Source organism: Brachyhypopomus gauderio, chromosome 17 (assembly GCF_052324685.1).
Source record: "Brachyhypopomus gauderio isolate BG-103 chromosome 17, BGAUD_0.2, whole genome shotgun sequence".
In the NCBI taxonomy this organism is placed as follows: Eukaryota; Metazoa; Chordata; class Actinopteri; order Gymnotiformes; family Hypopomidae; genus Brachyhypopomus; species Brachyhypopomus gauderio.
Window position 1 is genome coordinate 10,896,364 of NC_135227.1, and position 19,535 is coordinate 10,915,898.

Consider the following 19,535-nt stretch of genomic DNA (forward strand, 5'->3'; position numbering starts at 1 on the left):
GGCATTATGGAAGCTGTTTTTAATAGTGTGCCAAGGGAGTGTCTTCATAGCAGAGGTGTGGCACCACCTCCTCTATCAACACGCATTAGTCAGATTCAAGCTTGTGCCCTGAAGTTTGGAAGGTGACTAGTAAGAGAAACTTTCAGAGAAAAAGACGTGTCACTCCACATTAATCCATTTTGCCATTTCGTACCTGCGGTTAGACAGATGGAATTTCTCGCCATTCTTAATAGCTGACACGTAGATTAGCTGTTCACCTCACCTAACTGTCCAGGTTTGTCTCTTTTTTTTTTTTTTTTTCTTTGAAGATACTGAATGTCTAATGAATGTTCATTTTCATGTGTAAGTCTGAAATGATTTGTTTGTTTTTGTCAATCCTCCAAATGATGTTAAGACTAAACATTTAAACATTTTATTGCTAAATGCTAAGGCAATGACAAAAGGTGGATTTGATCAGGTAACTGTAGATTTGAGCAAAACTTCATCAATCTGTGCAAATTGTTGGCCTCTTGGGACTCACTTGTGATATTCCTTTCCGAGAGCTCCATGGTAACTGCTTTGACTGTGTCGCAAATGTGGGCAATGGGAAAGTCAGCCTTCAGGTGTAGGTGACATTTGCATCAGTTGCTTTTGCATTACGTCTGAAGTGAATCTTCAGTGGTCTAGCTAGGAAGCATCCTGGAGAAAGATACACAACTTGGCATTTAACACAGTGGTCTTGTTTTCCAGCAAATGTCACGTTTTTGTGTAAACAGACTGTAAATGATGAACAAGTATTATAAAATAGTAAAACCGTATTGTGGCAACTTTCTACTGTGCTTTGTGTGAGAACACAGGGCTATGGGTGCAAGAAGCTACATTGTGCCTTCATCATGTTTGCATTAGAATATTTGCACTTTTTACGTCATCAGACTTGAGTGGTCGCAAGCTGAACTTTTAAATTAGACGCATAAAACCCGCTGTTTTTCCTTTAGCCTTGCTTTAGTTTAAACATTTTACACTGCATCTAGAATAATCTCTCAGTTTTATAGATCTCGTGTGAAGTCCTAATCTGGAGAAGATGGCTCACTAGCTGCTCTACTGAAAGCACAAAGGTTAAATACGAGGGCAGGCCGGATGGCCCTCTGGGCATGCTTTTTATGATCTGCCAATTTAAGGGAACACTTAATACAAACCTTGATAAAAATGCATTAAAAAATAAAGCCTTATGGATTGATTTGGAGGGCAAATATTCCTTTTAGTTCTTAATGAAAGCATAAAATATTTTGATACATTTTGAGTCGGCTATTTGTGTGAAAAGTGATGCATTTTTTGGAAAGGCAGTATTTAGTCAGTTAAAATTGTCATTGCATATAGGCTAATGTCTGGTTAGCTTTTGGAAAGTAACGATACTAAATATTTATATGAGCTTTCCACAGCACACTCCAAATACTACACCCTCTTGCCTTCGGTTAACCATTAGTCGTTTTGTAAAGTGGCCTGATACCTCCCCACTGAAGATCTCAAAGTAATGGTGCTAAAACAGCATAGCATTAGTAGCATTGCATGTTTAACAAACAACTCTATATTTAGCAAATCTCTTATCTGGGATCAATACCTTGTATAGCATACTGTGTGTCTCATATGGCCATGACAAACTCAATCTCATTTTGAGATGCTTTATATACATGGGGATTTTTATTTTTATTTATTTATTTTAAGAATATTCAAGTTTCAAAGTGCCTAAATATGATAATATATTAAGACTACACTTCTATCCAGAGATTCTTCCGTACTCCTGTGAGGCAGTCCTGAACATGATTTTGAATGTCTTCCTGGAGCGTACAATGAAACTCCACCCTGTGTAGTTTGTCCAACATCTCCATTTTCTGCTCATCATAGTAAATATTACGATGTGCACAGACAAGCAGGGGCAGAGAGACGTCTGGACAGAGGTGCTCACTGTCCTCCCATCTGTATTTTACCCATCTGTTTCCCATAACCTTTGCTGTGTCAGCATTTAATGTTTGTGGCGGGGAGCCTTGGAAGAATGTGAATTACTCTGGTCAGCTGTGAGGAATCTTGTTGTTGGCCCCACTGGAATGTGACCACCTGCTACGGGAGGTCATTTGGCAAACACAGTGGCTAATTATTAGCTACTTCTTAGCAGTAAGTTTATTTAGCATATTTTCCGTGTCGGCTTCAAATAGTTTTTCTTTTAAGATTTTTCCACTTACGTCAAAGGTTTGTGTAAATCTGTTTTTAAAATGTTAATATCTAGTTTCAAAACATGGTTGAAGAAGGGATTGGTTTATATTGGTGTCAGTACAGAACTGCAGTCCCACTGTTGAGAGACCTAAGGTGTGTGCAAAACCAGCACAAGGAATTTTACTGATAAATGAGAGGTAGCCACTGGTTTACATATCCCTCCTGTTGAGGTTCCAATGGAAAATGAAAATAACCAAGTTGGGTGCCAACGTCTGGCTATTCAAATTTGTGGTTTCAAGCTCCAGCAATTTTCCCAGTGGGATTAAAATTGCCACCTTTAAACACAGTTTCCCTGTCTGACTGAACTTGCGGAGATGTTCTTTCTGTGAGCCCTGACCTCGCATCCCCTCCTCTTCTGACTGCCTTGCTCATCAGACATGATCTTCACCCTCCAATGGCGGTGACTTCTCTGTGCTTGTGATTGGTGGCCCAGGCTGCAGAGGGCTTATCTGTGCCCGCATGTGTCCACAGCTACGGTCCACATTCCTGAGCATCGATACCACAGATGTGATCACAGCACGGACTTCAAAGTGCTGATGCAACAGTCTAGGGAGGAGATCAGAGGAGGAGACCTTTCCCAACAGGTTATCAGTGTAAAAATAGAGCCTTCATCAGAGGTCTTTTCACAGACACTGAAAAATATGTAGACTATCTAGTCAAAGTATGCATAAACGTCTTTTGGGGAATTCAAGACTAGAGGCAGCTCCATTTCCTCATTTAACCCAAGAAGTATGTACCTTGCTGCTGTAGTTTCAGTTTGTGCATGTTTCCTTCACTGACGCACATTTGGTAAATTCATGCTATGTCTTGCTAGGCTGAAGCTTTTGGTGCATGCCAGGCCTTGAGTTTTAATGTGAATATGTGCGTTGTATCATTTCTTACATCAGTTCAGTTGAATTGCCTCCTTTATTACACAACATCCTTGACGGGGCAGGCCCAGACTACACCACTCCAGTCATTTTAGCTTCTTTATAGTTTAACATCCCACTGCAACAACACAGGGTGAGAACTAATCTTATTTTGTTTCGTGTACTTGATGTAATGGCCGGTACAATTATTGTTTTTTAGGCAAGTATGAGTGTATATGTGTGCAAACGGCACGGCGATGAGTGTTTGTGCCTCACCCTGCCTGCCGCATGCACTATTGCAAAAGTCAGGAAGGAAGTAAGAATTTAAACCCAACATCAAGCAGGAAGCAGTAACATTGTTGATGAGCCGTGGTACTGCTAAGCAGCATTCCATTCCACTTGGCTTAACCTCCTTCTGAACTGTCTGCAGAAGATTCAAACGTTTTTCGAGGCTCCCTAAGCTTGAGGTGGAGAGCTGGAGAAGTTTTTGTCCACTGATGTCACCTGTGAGTCACACGCAGCAGTTGGCCGCACTCTGCTAGTGTGCAGGCTTGAGTCAGCATGCCTACCTGCGGATCACGACGCCTGCCGACAGGTTCTGTGGCAACATCTCTCTTAGGTCATCTTTTGACATGCCTGTGCACCACTCCAAGGTTAAGTGGGGCCAGGTGGAAAGTATGGATAATAAAATGTGGTTTCGTGAAGGAATTTTCATTTAGCTTGACGTCTGCAGTGTCCGGACTATTCCTCAGATGGATTTTATGTAATGGATTGTGATGCCCATGAAAATATACGCCATTCCTACAATGTTTGTTTGAGGTTGAAATGCGATATTTTGTCATGTCAGTAACTAGATAGCGTCTTTTCCCTTTGTTTTGGCCTTTATTCCACTGTGTGGTGGTGGTGGTGGTGGGGGATCAGGCAAAAACCGCTGCAGCAGCTCAAAATGGATGACCTCACTCTGTTATGAACAGTGAGACAGTTGTGTGACTCCACACAAACAAGACCCTGAGATCGCAGCCGGCCGCTCTGTCTCAAGAGCGTCCTCCTGTTATTCCTCCTCTGTTTCAACTACTGCCAGTCCATGTGTACAGGAACAAACGGCTGGGTCTTTTAGTAGAATGTGGTACCCTGTAATTAGGGTATGTTAGTAATCCCGTTAGATCACATCATGCTGAACTTCCATAGGTCCTTTGGCTAATGGGAGTTAGTTATCGTACAAAGGATTTGCTACAGAAAACATTAGAAGAAGATAGATTTTTTTTTTTCTTCACAGTGAACATACACCTAGTTTTCCTTTTATAAGGCCTATGAATGCCATCTCTACATATTTTGAATAATATCAATTTTAAACAAGGGAAAATAACGTTTTTTTTCCATAGTATTTAAATACGTTTAACAACTTCAGTAAATTTTCCTTTATCTCATGACAGAATCTCCTCGCTTGTCCACCGACTCCTCATTCAGCGGCCATGACCCAGCGCTGGCGGACTGCTGCTCGCTGTCTGGCGTGGAGCACTCCGAGGACGAGCGACCGGTGAGCACCATCTCCACTCTCTCCTCTGGCTCATCAGGCGAAGGCCAAAGCCCGTTCCGTGGCTCCCTTGCGGCACCAGCCGGGCACCAGCCGCCCGCCGGCCCCGACATCGACCTGGAGCTCAGCCCTGCTGAGGAACGCGAGGAGCCCCACCCGACCCTGCCCAGGCCGGACCCGTCCGAGGACCGGCACCGCAGCAGCGCGGCCGACGCTGGAGCCCGCCCACTGCCACCAAACCCTGACGAGCCTTCGCCTGTAGCCACCTTAGCCATGACGCCCAATCCACAGCTGACCTACGTGGACCGTGTGGTCATGGAGATTGTTGAGACAGAAAGGATGTACGTCAGGGACCTGTGCAGTATTGTGGAGGTGAGTGCAGTTTCCGCCTGGTTGGGAAGATGGACAAACTTTCTGCCTCTTTGTGTTTCTGTCTAGCATATTATTGAGTTTTGATTAGAATACAATAGAATGATTAGAATTGTGTAGATTGTATGCCATTTGTAAGTCATTTGACTTTAGTATTTATTAATTGAGACTTTAATACCATCCTGCTGTAGTTACATTTGTAAGAATGTTAATTATATCCTAGAACATTTACAAAACCCCAAACCGGAGCATCATAGAACGGGTTTGTGCCGTGTGATTTCTTTCATTTTGATGCACCGAGGAGAAATGCTTCCGAATCAATTGCTTTTATATTTTCCATTCATCCATCCATCCATTTTCATCCGCTTATCTGGGTCACTGGGGCAGTAGCCTCTTTGGCTCAGCTCCCTCTTCACCACAACAGTCCGCAGCACCGATCTGCCTGCCAATCAGCAAACTGATCCAGTGAGAGCTGTAGGTCCTGGCCTCATGATAACAGGATCACAACATCCGCAAAAAGGAGGCGCAGAATCCTGAGGCCACCAAACCGAACCCCGTCCACCACTTGGCTACACCAAGAAATTTAAAAAGAAAGAAAGCTTTTTATATTTTGATTTCTGGGAATACTATGTCATGGATGTAGTTCTGCACTATACTAAAACAATTAACAGAAGATATATAGTCTTGTCCTTGTGGGGCCTTGTCTGCACTTCATCAGAGAACCAATGGCCCTGTTCAGTGACCTCATGGCCTTGAAGCAGCAGGTGACCCTGCTGTATTCAAACCACTTCTGAGTAATAGTTGTGCTGGTTCTATACAACCCTGAGTAAAACCTTGTGCTGTGCCCCATTTTGACTTTTATAGTCAAGAAATCACCACAGCCAGCTACAGAAAGCCAATGTATTGTAGAAGTCACCCACAGTGTCCAATTCTAGTCCTACCCACAAGAAGAAAGAAGGCTGTAGAGTTCTGGAGTTAACCACACAGCAGCAGTTCCTGAGGGTCTTTCCACACAATAGCGTAGCGTTAGCTGTGACTGTGGCTCTGCTAGCAAGACCATTTGCTGAATATGAGAATTCTTTGGGGTTTTCCGAGGTTCCTGCAGGTGTTGCACCCAGTGCAGGAATGTGCCTACACTCCTCCCAAATCCTGTGGCTGCTGCAGCTCACTGCATTTTCCATCCCGCAGCCTTGCACTGATTCCAAATGGTTTCATACCACAGGTGGTAAATGCAGTGAAAGTCTGAATCCTGCCCCATCCATCTTCATCCACCTGTCAAAAGTGCCTGTGCCCCAGCCCACGTACACATCCACAGGAGAGCCCCATGTCCATGCACTCAGACCCTGCTGTCCTTGCCCAACAAAACAGTAGACAAATCCAAACCTGAAAAGCTAGAAAGAAGTCTTTTATTCCTGGATAAAATTGAATACACACGAGAGTGGCCCAAAGGGTTTTGCAAAGAATATGTCCATGTCTGCCATGTTTTTGACATTGATATTGATTAATTCTTGATGATTATCAACTGGTTTAACCTATTTGGCTTTATGTTTGGGAGGAAGTCATTCTCAACATGCTTCCAACACTGCCAGTTTAGGATGCCGAAGCCGGCACACACAGTGCCTCAGGTACATGAATCAGAGCTGCTGCCTTTGTTCTGGACCAATACATTTGCACCTTTTCTTTCAAGCTTTTATGAGCATGCTTGGAGTGGACCATAAATCTTGTCATTTCATTCATTCAGACCCTCACACCCTGCAAGCATGCGGTTAATTGATCTCTTGCAGCCAGTAACTCTGCCGGGATTCAAACCTGCACCTACTAACCGAATGCGGCTGGGATTCAAACCTGTATCGCGGGAAATAAACTGCTTGCGCCGATAAGCAGTGCTTGCTTCTCCCCCCATTGGCTCTCCCCACCGTTTGATGTTCTCACTGGTCAAAAATGGAGCTGTGCTACTCGCGGATCCATCTGTTCATCCTTCTCTGAGCTCCACGGGCAGGGCAGACATGAACCACAGCAAAATACCCAAATATGGTGTTCCTTGCTCTCCAGGGCAGATCAGATTGAGCCCTGTATGACGTTATTTGGTGAGACTTTGTCACGCTCATAGGTGCTTGCATGTACACACTTGCATTGAACAACTATTCCCCACCCTCCAAAAGTCTTATCTTCCGCCACATCATAGATCTGGATATTGTATGCAAATAGAACGTGGTAGATTACTTATTCTACTGCTCACAGTATAAGATTACTTTCATGATGGAAAATTAAGACCACCTTTAACATCAATACCTATGATTGCTGTTTAATTCATTTAAAGCAAACCTTGACCTTGCAGTTTGTTAAAGAAAATGATGATAAGCAGTTAAACGGGATTTAATTTGGCCTGGTTTTTATTGACCAAAAAGTTGTTGGAGTGCCTTAATTTGTCATTATCCACTGGAATATGTATTGTGAACACCTGAAACTTGTAGCATATAAAGAACATTTATTTGTTTGCATTTGAGTTGCTCAGCAGCATCAGTATTGCAGAGACCAATGTTTCAATGCTAATTAATGAACTATGTGATGTACTGCCCTGTTAGGCTGCATTATATAGTTTGAATCCACACTTGAGATATTTTCTCTTTGACTTTTAAAATGGTGATGGAATCAGGGGAATCTCTCATAAACCTCGACAGCGCTGGTATTATGAAAAGTGATCAGGTTTCTCACTGTAAACCCTTGCGGTTTGAAAGATTAGTCACAGGCTCTTCTTTAATTGTGCTTCCGTATTTGAGCTGTAGGTTCTTTGTGTGGTCCTGCATGTTGGAAACGCTTACACGAGTGGAATTCCCCATAAGAGAAAATAGTAGCGAAAGCGGTTTCCAAGCGTGTCTGTGTGTGCGCCCGTGTGCCTGTCTGCATGTATGTAGGCAGCTAGGTATGTGGGTGCAAAAAAGTTTACACAACCCGTATACACTGAAATGAGCTGTTAACTGATAAGTTACTATGAAAAATGCTTTAACAAAGTTTTGGAGAAAGACTTTGCTAACTGCTTCTATTTTATTTCATTCTAAAAACAATTGCAATCCTTAAAATTGTGAAAAAATTGACTCAATGCTGGTACTGCAAGCAGTGAAATGTTTGGGACATTGGAAATAAGCAAGATACTCTAGACCAGGGATGTCAAACATCTGCAGTTCCTATATTGTTCGCTAGGGGCGTGTTTTAGTCAGTTCTATCGCTTTACCCGCTTTTTCTGTTGACCATGGCACCCTCTTAGGCGAAATGTCTGTCAAAAAAGTGGACACAGTGTCGGATTTTTCAATAAAAAAGTAAAAATTTGTTCATAATATATTTAGTAAAAGGGCAATTCATTTCATATAAAGATTTTTATAATTTACTTCTTTACACTAATACAAAGGAAAAAAATGACATATTTTTCGTTCCATGTAATTTTGGAATGAACTTGCTGGTCTGGCCCCCTTGAGATCCGATTAAGTTGTATGCAGCCCCCAGACCAAAATGAGTTTGACACCCCTGCCCTAGACCATAACAAGTGATATCGCTAAAATCACATAGCACATTTCTGCCCTCTGCTGACATCCTATATGCATCACACTTTCTTCTAATGTAAACCTACAACACTGAATTTCAGGGAGGCTGTGGGTCAGGTTCCTAGATATGGATGAACTCCATACATATTCTAGTTATTTAACTAATCTGGAAAGAGAAGCAAGTATCATAAATTGCACTATAAACTAACTTTATCTCTGATTTTGCTTTTTGTTTTTTACAGGACTACCTGGCCCACATTATAGACACTAGAGACTTGCCTATTAAGCCTGAGCAGGTCTGTTCCCTGTTTGGGAATATTGAAGTCATCTATGAGTTTAACAGGTAAGAATCGCCTTCCTGTACTATTGTAAAAGTAAAACTTGATCCAAGAGCCATAGCACATGTAGCCCAGGGAACCGGAGAGTATTTGAATAATCCAGAGAATTATTCCGAATGCGGCTGGGATTCAAACCTGTATCGCGGGAAATAAACTGCTTGCGCCGATAAGCAGTGCTTGCTTCTCCCCCCATTGGCTCTCCCCACCGTTTGATGTTCTCACTGGTCAAAAATGGAGCTGTGCTACTCGCGGATCCATCTGTTCATCCTTCGTATTTGAATAATCCAGATAGTAATTTGCCAACAAGACCCTTATGTTAACTGACTTCACTGTATACACATAAAGGACAGTTATATTGATGCTCAGGCCTTCTTTATCGAAGAAACTGAGGTGTTATTTAGAATATCTCCAAGTCTATCAGTAAGTCACAAGCTGTACCCTAATGGGCCTGTCGCATTGACCTTTTAGATAAATGCATATCTCTTTAAAGCAATTTTTTAAAAAGTAAATCTGCTTTGATCTGCTAACACATTGTAAAGAACATTAAAAGGAGTGGAATACATAATGAAGGATATGTGTGTGTCTGTGAGTGTTTTGGTCAGCATGTTGTTGACTGAATGTCCAATCAAGAAAGCACCAATCAAGGCTCATGTTCTCAGTCACAAGAAAGTACACTTATAGATCTCGTTATGACCTTGAAGTCCATGTGATACAGCTTACTTGAGCAGTTGGAGCATTGTGTTGTCTGCTTGAGTTCATGAACTGAAGTCACTTTAATGGTGTTAATATGACTATACTGCTATACTGCTGTATTTCTAGGTTGGGGACAATGTACCAAAATGAATTATGGCATGTAGCCTGACTGTTCTTATTGGGGGTTTTGACTGTAGTCAAAGAGCTGGTTAGACATTGCACAAACACAGTTCCTTTAAGTTGGGGATAAACCCAAAATGATCTTCCTCAAGAAGATGAAGAAGATGATTTCTAATATAACTGTAAGGTTGCCTTATTATTTTGGTGTTCATGTCTCTAATGACTGTATAACCTTGTTTTCCTGAGCAAAAGGTTTGTGGTATAATAAAGGGGAATACTAAACATTGTGCACAAAGTGTTATTATTATTATTATTATTATTATTATTATTATTATTACCTGAGGGGTTATTTTAGATTGGTACCTTGAATTGCTGTGTGTGTTGCATGGCCAAATTTGATGCATAAAAAATCATGTGATCCATCTTATGCTGTATGTCTTTTAATACATCTAGTCTATGTTCCACTAGCCTCTTACTGCAGTGCTTAAAATGGTCAGTATACTGAAATATGAAACACATTTCTCTCTATCTCTTTTCTATCCACAGTGAGCTGTTGCAGTCTTTAGAAATGTGTGACAGTGATCCTGTGGCGATTGCCTCTTGCTTTGTGAATAAGGTACGAAGAACAAGTCATACACTGTGATCGCAGTCTCTCTTACACATAATCTGCAATAGTTCTCTGCATTTTTTCATCTGCAGAGCCAGTATTTTGACATCTACACTCAGTACTGCACAAACTATCCAAAGTAAGTGGATGAGCAAAGCTTTTTTTCCTCAGTGATTTGTTCCACACTGAGTAATCATTGAGGCAGATGACATGTTGACTCCACTGAGATCTCGATTAACTCCCCCCCGGTGACACAAATGGCAGCCCCAACGAGTGACGACATCCACGCTGTCAGCCTTCTGGCATCGCGCTTCACCAGCGCATGTCTCCAGCTTTATCAGGCTGGCGGGGTGGTAAATCGAGATCTCAGAGGATCCAAACTGTCATCAGCCTCAGTGGGGGGGGGTATGTGCATGTTGTCATTCTGAGGGTTGTTTCTGTGTCCACTGCCCTGGTGTCCAGTGGTTCCATACCACGTGTGAACCCAAGTCACCTGTAGAGTTGCATGGTTTAGGTCTGATTAACCCCGGTCTCTGTGGAGCGGTACAGTTCAATTATCTTTTAATCCCTTGCCAATCCTTGTGTTGTGTCCCCCCCCCTTTAGCTCTGTGGCTGCTCTCACTGAGTGTATGAGGAACAAGACACTGGCCAAATTCTTCCGGGACCGCCAGGCCTCTCTAGCGTGCTCCCTCCCCTTGGGTGCCTACCTGCTCAAGCCTGTCCAGAGAATCCTGAAGTACCATCTCCTCTTACAGGCACGTGCCCCTAAACCTCTGAGCTGTTCGCTATTCTGATGATGCTGTTGGACGGCTGTTTCCCCCTCCATCATATTCATATTTTATGTACCTGTGATTGTATTTATTCATTTATTTTCATTTCCTGGTTGTGATTTAGATGAATGCATACATGACTAAAGCCTACCTAAGGGTTAAGTGAATGTATATCTAGGATTGCTCTGCTCTGCCCTGCTTTTATGCCGCTGATGCATATCGTCATCAGTGAATCACCTCCATGAAGGTCTCAAATGACAAATGTCTTGTTACAAACAACTGAATGATGAGCAAGCGAAGCTGAAGTTCTTCATCCCTCTGACCGTATTTCTGTCTCATCGCTGTCTCAGGAGATTGCCAAACACTTTGACCCCGAGGAGGAGGGCTATGATGTGGTGGAAGACGCCATCGACACCATGACGGGGGTGGCCTGGTACATCAATGACATGAAGAGGAAGCATGAGCATGCAGTGAGGCTGCAGGTGATCAGCCCTCACTTTCCCTTCATCATAAACGCCAGTTCACCAGCACAGAGTCCTGCTGTGGGAATCAGAATTAATGAATATTTGTATGGTGCTAAAAGTGGGTCTTTTGCTTGGCTTCTCACAGAACATGATTTTGTATTTTATAGTGATCGGTAAAGCACTTTAGGAAAGGTGTTCACCTTTTAGGTTAAATCTTATTACATGAACATTATTGCTTTTGCCTGGAAGCAGGTTTTTTTTTTCTCATTTATTACTTATTCGTGTGAAAGAACCAGGGAGCAAAGCTGGTGGTCTTAATTAAACCAGGTATGAAAAGAAAATGTTCATTGTAATTGGGTCAATGACCTGTGTACATGTGAAAGCAAGTGATGCCAAGAACGGGTCACTGAGAACATGTATTACAGAAAATGTCAGTGATTTCATTAAAATAACATTTCATTTTTGTATTTCTGATGAATCAGTCCTTCAGTGCCATAAGGTTGAAATGGGGGGCATTAGCATTTAAATGAGCATTAGTAATTTTAACAAATGGCCCATTTTAAATGTGCCCTGTGTGGATCCAAACACCCAAAGCACAGCTGCAGCATCAAGTTAGCCACCTGTGATGATTTCTGTGGTTAAAAAAAAGTAAGAAATCAAGGGAGTCATCATGAATACTAAATTTAACCACCTCCCAGGCTTCTTAAAGTCCCAATCAGCAGTCATGTCAACTAACTAGCTAGTTTTTAACACAATGCACCACTCTCTGATCTACTAGCACTAATGCTCATTTTCCTAAGTGTTCTGCTACTGCTATGCTCAGTAGGAGAGGTGTGAGTGGGATAATGGAGCATAGGCCATTTGGGTCAGGTCCATGGAGTTGTGGTCCATGCTGATGAGGTCCATGTTTGCGTTTCTCCAGGAGGTCCAATCCCTCCTGATCAACTGGAAAGGCCCTGACCTCACAACCTATGGGGAGCTGGTGCTTGAAGGAACCTTTCACGTTCACTGTGCGAAGAATGAGCGGACACTCTTCCTCTTTGAAAAGATGCTCCTCATCACAAAGAAGAGTAGAGAACATTATGTCTACAAGAACCACATCACGGTACGGGACGATCCATAACTGGGTGTGATGCTGGGGTTTTATAACCCCAAAGATCTTTTTTCCCCATTTTATATGATCAGATTAGTGCAGGCCAGAAATCTGGGAAAGGTTACACAAGAGACCTGCTGCAGAAATGTGCTGGTGCCTGGATAATTGGTGAGGGTTGGCCAGGCCTGCTTTCATGCCTTCTCACTGAGATCATTGTCTGTGGTCTTCTACTCGACCCTAATCCTATTGTTCCAATGTCCTGTGTTTGTTCTGGTTATTTTCAGTGCTCGACTCTAATGTTGATTGAAAGTGCCAAAGACTCCCTTCGCTTCAGCGTCACCCACTACAAGCACCCCAAGCAACCTCACACAATGCAGGTGTGTGGGGCAACTACATGACCCTCCTCCTCCAATAATTCACCAAAGGACCAGTAGCTCTCACAGTACCAGTCCTCACTGACTTGGGTTGTGACCCCTAACTGTTCACCATCCTTAGGCCAAGACTGTGGAGGAGAAAACACTGTGGGCCCATCACATAAAGCGATTGATTCTAGAAAACCATCATGCTGTAATACCACAGAAGGTATGCAAACATTTTTAGAAACCATTTAAACTGAATGAATTTTATTGTGATGTACAGTTAAGATGCGTTTTGCACTCTTAATCCATTTAGGCTAAAGATGCCATCTTGGACATGAGAGCTCCTCGTGAGTTATTGATCTGTGGCGTGCTTTTGTTTGCTTGTTTTGTGTATAGGGAGTTAAATGTACAGTGAAGTGTGATTTAAAATATTTATATGATGTGAAATGATTCTCTGTGCTGTAAAAATGTTACTTTGTGTTACTTGACAACATATTTACCTTGCTTTGCATGATACTGTGTGATCTTTTAATTGTGCCTCTCTGTCTGAGTCTCACTCTCACAAACCCATTTTCCATTTCATAATCAATTTATTTGTGTCTCCTTTTCTTGTCTAGGCCCTGCAAAATATCGCTACAGTCCTGAGAAGCCAAAGCATCCTAGCTCTGATCAGAGTGAGGACTTCCCCGCTGCAGCTCGCAAGGGGAGAAGGCGTTCAGGTTGGGCTTGCCAGTGAAAGGCTTTTATTTGATCTTTAATTAGGTTTGGAAAGTCCGGTTTAATCATAACTGCACATTTTACTGCACACAAATTTAAACTGCAGGTTTATAGGGGTCAGTGTTTCCTTTATTATATAACATGTTCTAAACATATGTCAAGTTCTTCCTCTAAATAGCTGGGGGGGGGGGGGGGGGGGGGGATTTATTTACACAAATAAATCCTAACTTGGATGAATAACCATTTTTCCATTCTCTTTTATTTCCCACAGAACCAATGACCGTGAGGACTACAAAGGGTAATAATGTCTTTCTGCTTTATGATGTCAAGTCTCAAATTTCTAAACATTAATAGAAAAAGAAAACTGTTTAACAGAAGTTGAGGTCAGCCCACTTTGATAATTTTTTGGAAGTTCCTTGTCTGAAAAAGAAGTAACTTTCAGTTCTTTAAAATCATGTATGTCTATGGTATTTCAGTTGTATGAGTTCATATGTAGCAATCTCAAGATCAGAGCTTTAGAACCAAAAAAGAAAGGAAAAAAAAGATCAAATAAATAAAGGCACTGAGGTTTGTCAGAATAGTGATGAGGGCATCTCTGGAGAAGCTGGTCATTTGTGAACACAAGAAGGAAAGTTCAGAAAGCCCAAGTCCTGCACCTCCATCCCTGGGTCCCCAGCAGGGGCCCCCAGCAGGTCCCTGCGCTTGCACATGTTCATACGGGAGCCCTGTGCTCCACCCGTTGTCTCCCTTGCCGCCCGCTTCATTTCAAAGCCTTCCAGCAGCCAAGTGGTCCCTCCTGCAGGAGATCAAAGAGCACGAACCCATTCTGCACCCGCACACATAATGATGTTAATTATGGAGCCCATCAGCAAGGGCCTTTGTCATGCGTCAGTTCCTTAGTGACTGCAGACTTGGTTTTGGTCTCTGATCAGCAATCCCCCATTATGCATTCTAATTTACAGATAATAAAAGAAAAGGCCCTGCCATTTTTTTTCCTTTTTTTTCATGTCAGCCATTTCCTCTGTCTGTTCTCTGGCACCCTCTCTCTTTTATGACCACCTGAAAAATGAAGTTGTCCGTTGCGTGACGGTACTGTCTCTGTCCTTCACACAATGTCAGGATGAATGAGTCCTTGGGTAGCAAGAGTGGCTGAACTGGGGAGTTTATCGTACAAAGCTGATCTAATTTGATTACTATGGAAGGCTTCCCTGTAGTGGTCTCCTTTACTGATGCCATTGATAACCCAGGATTCACTGTGGGCAAAATAGAATTCACTCAGAATTCCCACAATGTTTGAATGCTAAGCTGTTAAACATAATGATTAGGCAAAACAGTGTAGCATGACTCATGACCTATTTTTAATGTTTTTTTTTGTTTGTTTTCTTTTTTTTTTTTTTTTTTTTGTCTTTCACATCGTCATCCTCATTCTTCACATTCCTGTAGGAACTCTGAAGGTAAGCCAGCACAAGATGATTATTCCCCCTTCCAAATCTATTGCCAACTAGGAGCTGTGACTGTGTATCCAAAATGTTATGAACAAATAAGCTTCAAGGAATTGACTAGGCACTTTTTTTCTTAGCTTGTACTTTAAAAAGTCAGCATACCTGTGATTCCCTAGGAGAAGGAATTGGTGGAGAGTAACGTAGTTAAGAAGACTGAAATGGATTTGCCCTTCAAACTTGCATGAATATAATTTGGATTGCATCATGAGCAATACCTTTAGCTGCAGGCAGTTTGCTGTGGGAGTGTACCAGTGAGGCTTGTGCAGGATTACTTCCCCATAACTGTGTATCGCTTCATGGTCCAGCATGCGGACAGCGTGGGCACGTTATTGGCGGACAGCAGCCGACTCCCTCTGCAGACGGCGGGTAGCGTGTCCGTTCTGAGTTCGGGCCAGGGCGATCCCGAGGTGGACGTGCCGACCCCAGGGGATGGTGCTTCTGAGTGGTTCCATCTCCGGACAAACTCCCTGGACCGATTAAGCGTGACCAACCTGCAGGCCCACCATCTAGAAACCACATTCCAGCAAGAAAAAGAGGAGGATAAAGAAAGAGAGGTGGTGGAGGAGCAGGGAGGGAGTGGCGAGGAGGAGGAGGAGATTCTGGTGAAGGACGAGCAGGTAGCTGACTTTGCCAGCTCAGTCTTGGCTGCCATCACCTGCTGGCACTATAAGGCCAGAGCTTTGCTTTTCACTCAGGTCCCAACGGTGAGGCTCACTGTCACCATTTGCATGCTTCTGTTTCCTGTCCTAACCCCACACCCCTCCACCCATCCCAGTAAACAGCCCTGTCAGTCGAACCTCCATCTGTTGCATGCTGCATCTATGGTCTGCTAATGCCACTGATAGTGCTCCCATTGTAACGCCATCCGTTTCTCACAGTGCATGTGTGGTATCTCTTAGGGATTGTTCTACACCTGAATGCACAACTCCTCATCAGCGCTAACTAAGTAATTCTGTTAAATGAAGATCTACATATGTGTATATGTGGAGTGTGAATCTGAGTGAATGATCGAAGTTAATGCTCAGAGGGTTTGTGTGTGCGAGCGCTCTAATGATTTTCCCCAATTATTCGGAGAACTGTATAATAACCATTGGTGTGCTTTTAAATGTATAGATGACCAGATGTGTGTTATGGTAGTTGTCATGCAAAATAAACAAAAAATTTAAATCTCAATTTTGGAATCTAAAATCAGGAAGTAATTGTGCTAGTACAACCTCATGTATAATTTTGGGGGCAATACTTAGTGAAATGGTTATTTGTGCTAATGCATTTGCACTTTAAGTAACAACCTCAATTGGGTTCTGTGATTGAAGTTTGACTTCAAAGGAAAATTTCACTGTCAAATGTTTTAAGGTGGGAGTTGGAAGGAAGCCAGCTTTTGGAAAATGGCTCTCAGCCTTCTATAATCATATTTAGCAAAGGTTTCCAATATGTTTCATTTTATCCTATCAAAAAAGTAGTCTATAAAGGTCAGTTGCCTTGTTAAAACATTAAAATAAGCTCTGAAGCTTTCATAAAAATTGCAGCCGTTTGTAAAAGAATGAAATATTGCTGAACTAAAGAGCATCCACTTCAGTTTGAACCCCATATGCCTCCCTGCAGGCATGTTCAATATGATTGCATTTCTGTTGCACAACATTTCATGCTTCTGTTCTTTGTTTGCGTTCCTCTTTTAAGAACGGAGGTGGGGACGAGGCCAGTGAGGAGACTGAGCTGGTGTCCAAGTCTCCTGAAGGGAAGAACAAGGACGACTGGGTTCTTGGTGGAAAGGTGAAGCACAGCTACAGGCTTGACAATCAACACTGACTTTGTTCCATTACGTAGGACAATTAAAAATCTAATGTGATTACTAATGATGTCAGAACAGTTTAAGGACATTTGTTTTATTGTAGAAAGAAATTGCAGGGCATATAAAACGATCCAACTTATTGGTTCAGCATTATTTTAGTAACCAGTAATGCAGATGTCATTGTGATCATTGGTATAATTAAGCTATGTTAAGTATAAATTTAACTTTATTGACCACAATGATTAGTATGAGAGTAGTGTAAGTATTTGTTTTCTTTGCAGTACCAGTTTCTTAAGTGTATAGTTAAACAGTAAGTTAAAAGTTGTTGGCACTGTAGTGGAATAGATTAATGTAACTGCGTGAATATCCAGGTTACCCTGTTAAGCACCATGTTTTTTCCCTATCTTTTGATAAAGAAAAATCTGATATGGCTAATGTCTCCGCATTCTATGTGCTTCTTACACAGTTCTGACAACACCATGCTCTCTGCTGCCTTATCTCTGCTCTGCAGTCCTAATTTATTCCCTCATGACTCCAAGTAGTTAGTGCCACACAACAAGTGCTTGAAATCGGCATACACCTCCTGCAAAAGGAACTATATCAGTGAAAATCAAATTATGCAGTTATCTCTTAGAATATAGAAGTCGATTAATTTTGATAAATTTGCTCAACTTTTTTTGCAAACCTGAAAACAACAACAATTTCAAAAAAGCACTACTGTGGTACTAATTGTTTTCTTCCTGTGGCTTGTCAAACTAATGGAGTCTTATTAATATTGATTGAAATTATCTTTATCTTGCGTGTCTTAATTTGATGAGTAACTTCCTCCGTTCCTATTTACTACCTAGGATTCTTCTGAGGATCACTGCCCACAGAGCATTTCTCTGCCTGGAGACATAGAAGGGATGAAGGGAGTGCTGCCCTCTTACCCTGAAACTGGCCTAGATGGAGACGAAGAGGTTGAAGAGATTGTTGAGGGCAGTGTGCCTTCATTGTTCCCCATCCAGAGTGAGGTCCAACTGGAGGATGATGGTTTTCCAAGCCAAAACCTTTCTGGGGATGTGTATTACCAAGAGGATGATGATGAAGAAGAGGTAGTTTTATCCATGACCGAGTCTAGCACCATCTTGCCTACATCTGTGCTAGACAAAGCCAGTGTAATTGCTGAGAGGTTTGCCAGCAGCCTCTCTCGAAGAAACAGTATGGTGGTTGAGGAGTTCTCCCTTGGACCCCCCTCATCTCGGACAGGTAGTAGGAGGAGTAGTGTGCTAAGCCTCAGTACTGATCGATTGGAGAAGGAGAAGGCTCAAGACTATTTCTCCCCACAGCCAATTAGTTTTAAACTGGGAGATGAACAGTTGACGGTCACAAACATGATGGTCACACCAGACCAAAGACCACCAATGAATCAAGACACACTTTCTAAAAAGGACAGAATGCTCATCCACAAGATCAAGCAATACTATGAGCAAGCTGAGCACCAGGATGCCAGTTTCAGCATCAAACGCAGGGAGAGCCTTTCCTACATCCCAGCAGGACTGGTCAGAAATCTGAGCCGTCAGATCGATGGCCTCCCTACCGATGATGTGGCAGGAAACAAGACAGTCTTAAGTACCAGACCCACGTCCTGGGAAGTTTTTGACCTTCCAGGATTGGACAAAGAAGAGAACTCCAAAGAAACAGACATGGCTACTCCAGCTATTACACTTGGCAGTGATGTTCTGGTTGATGAGGTGTTGTGTGAGAATGAGGACTTCAAACCTTTTTCTCAGATGAGAAATGTTTGGGAAGACATGGAGATCACTGAGGCTTCAGAGAACCCTCAGGATGCTCCTCAGTATAGCAAGTATAGGCATTCCAAGGCATTCCAAGTTTCCAGTCCTAATAAAGAACCAAACAGAAATGAGAGCTCCGATGGCAAATGTGGTGACCCCGTGCTGATACTGGAGGAGTCTGACAACAGCATGGCTGGACATAGATACTCAACTTCTCCACCACAGACCTACCGAGGCAAGGATAATGAGTTAGAGAGCAGCCCAAAAAGCACTCACAGTCCCCTTGAGAAACCAAGAGTAAGACATTCTCCTCTACCCAAGATCATCTCCCTAAGCACAGGTTCAGAAGAAGACCTAATTCTGCCAGATATGGAAATAATGAAGAACAAGGTGTTTTACTTGGCCAGGCAGTACAGCCAGCGTCTTAAGAACAGTAAACCTGTAGTGAGGCAGAGAGTCAGAGTGCCTGAGAGCCATGTGAACCCCAAGAACCTGGCCTTTGTGGAGGGCAAATCTCCAGAGAATGAAAAGGGTAGGTATAAATCCTTTTCATAGATCTTTAAAATACAACATACATGCCTTTCCTCATAAACTATGTCCATTCCGTAACTTCCTATCTTTGTGACAACAGAAAAATTTTCAATATATCAGCAAATATTGTTATTGTTTTTTCTTAAGAGATCCTAAAGCTTGAATTTATTTTTTCCACTGATCATGTTGCTACCTCATTCTATTTTTATTAATTGGCAAAACACCTTCTTTTAAAACTAT

General features: G+C 42.4%; 1 protein-coding gene across 4 annotated transcripts in view; it reads left to right on the forward strand.

Moving 5' to 3' along the window:
- Positions 1 to 19,535, forward strand: part of LOC143481001 (pleckstrin homology domain-containing family G member 3) — a 34,957-nt gene that overhangs the window by 13,074 nt on the left and 2,348 nt on the right. For 2 of the 4 annotated variants that reach the window (XM_076978900.1, XM_076978898.1), the window contains exons 3-18: positions 4,529 to 5,001; positions 8,780 to 8,880; positions 10,235 to 10,304; positions 10,388 to 10,434; positions 10,900 to 11,050; positions 11,416 to 11,547; positions 12,452 to 12,634; positions 12,907 to 12,999; positions 13,118 to 13,204; positions 13,295 to 13,328; positions 13,599 to 13,700; positions 13,970 to 13,996; positions 15,142 to 15,152; positions 15,506 to 15,904; positions 16,878 to 16,970; positions 17,838 to 19,296. In XM_076978900.1, coding sequence (XP_076835015.1) covers positions 4,529 to 5,001; positions 8,780 to 8,880; positions 10,235 to 10,304; positions 10,388 to 10,434; positions 10,900 to 11,050; positions 11,416 to 11,547; positions 12,452 to 12,634; positions 12,907 to 12,999; positions 13,118 to 13,204; positions 13,295 to 13,328; positions 13,599 to 13,700; positions 13,970 to 13,996; positions 15,142 to 15,152; positions 15,506 to 15,904; positions 16,878 to 16,970; positions 17,838 to 19,296 — 3,462 coding nt within the window. Of the gene's footprint in view, positions 1 to 3,449; positions 3,691 to 4,528; positions 5,002 to 8,779; positions 8,881 to 10,234; positions 10,305 to 10,387; positions 10,435 to 10,899; positions 11,051 to 11,415; positions 11,548 to 12,451; positions 12,635 to 12,906; positions 13,000 to 13,117; positions 13,205 to 13,294; positions 13,329 to 13,598; positions 13,701 to 13,969; positions 13,997 to 15,141; positions 15,153 to 15,505; positions 15,905 to 16,877; positions 16,971 to 17,837; positions 19,297 to 19,535 lie in introns of those variants that run through there. The other 2 variants (XM_076978899.1, XM_076978901.1) reach the window with 2 other exon arrangements.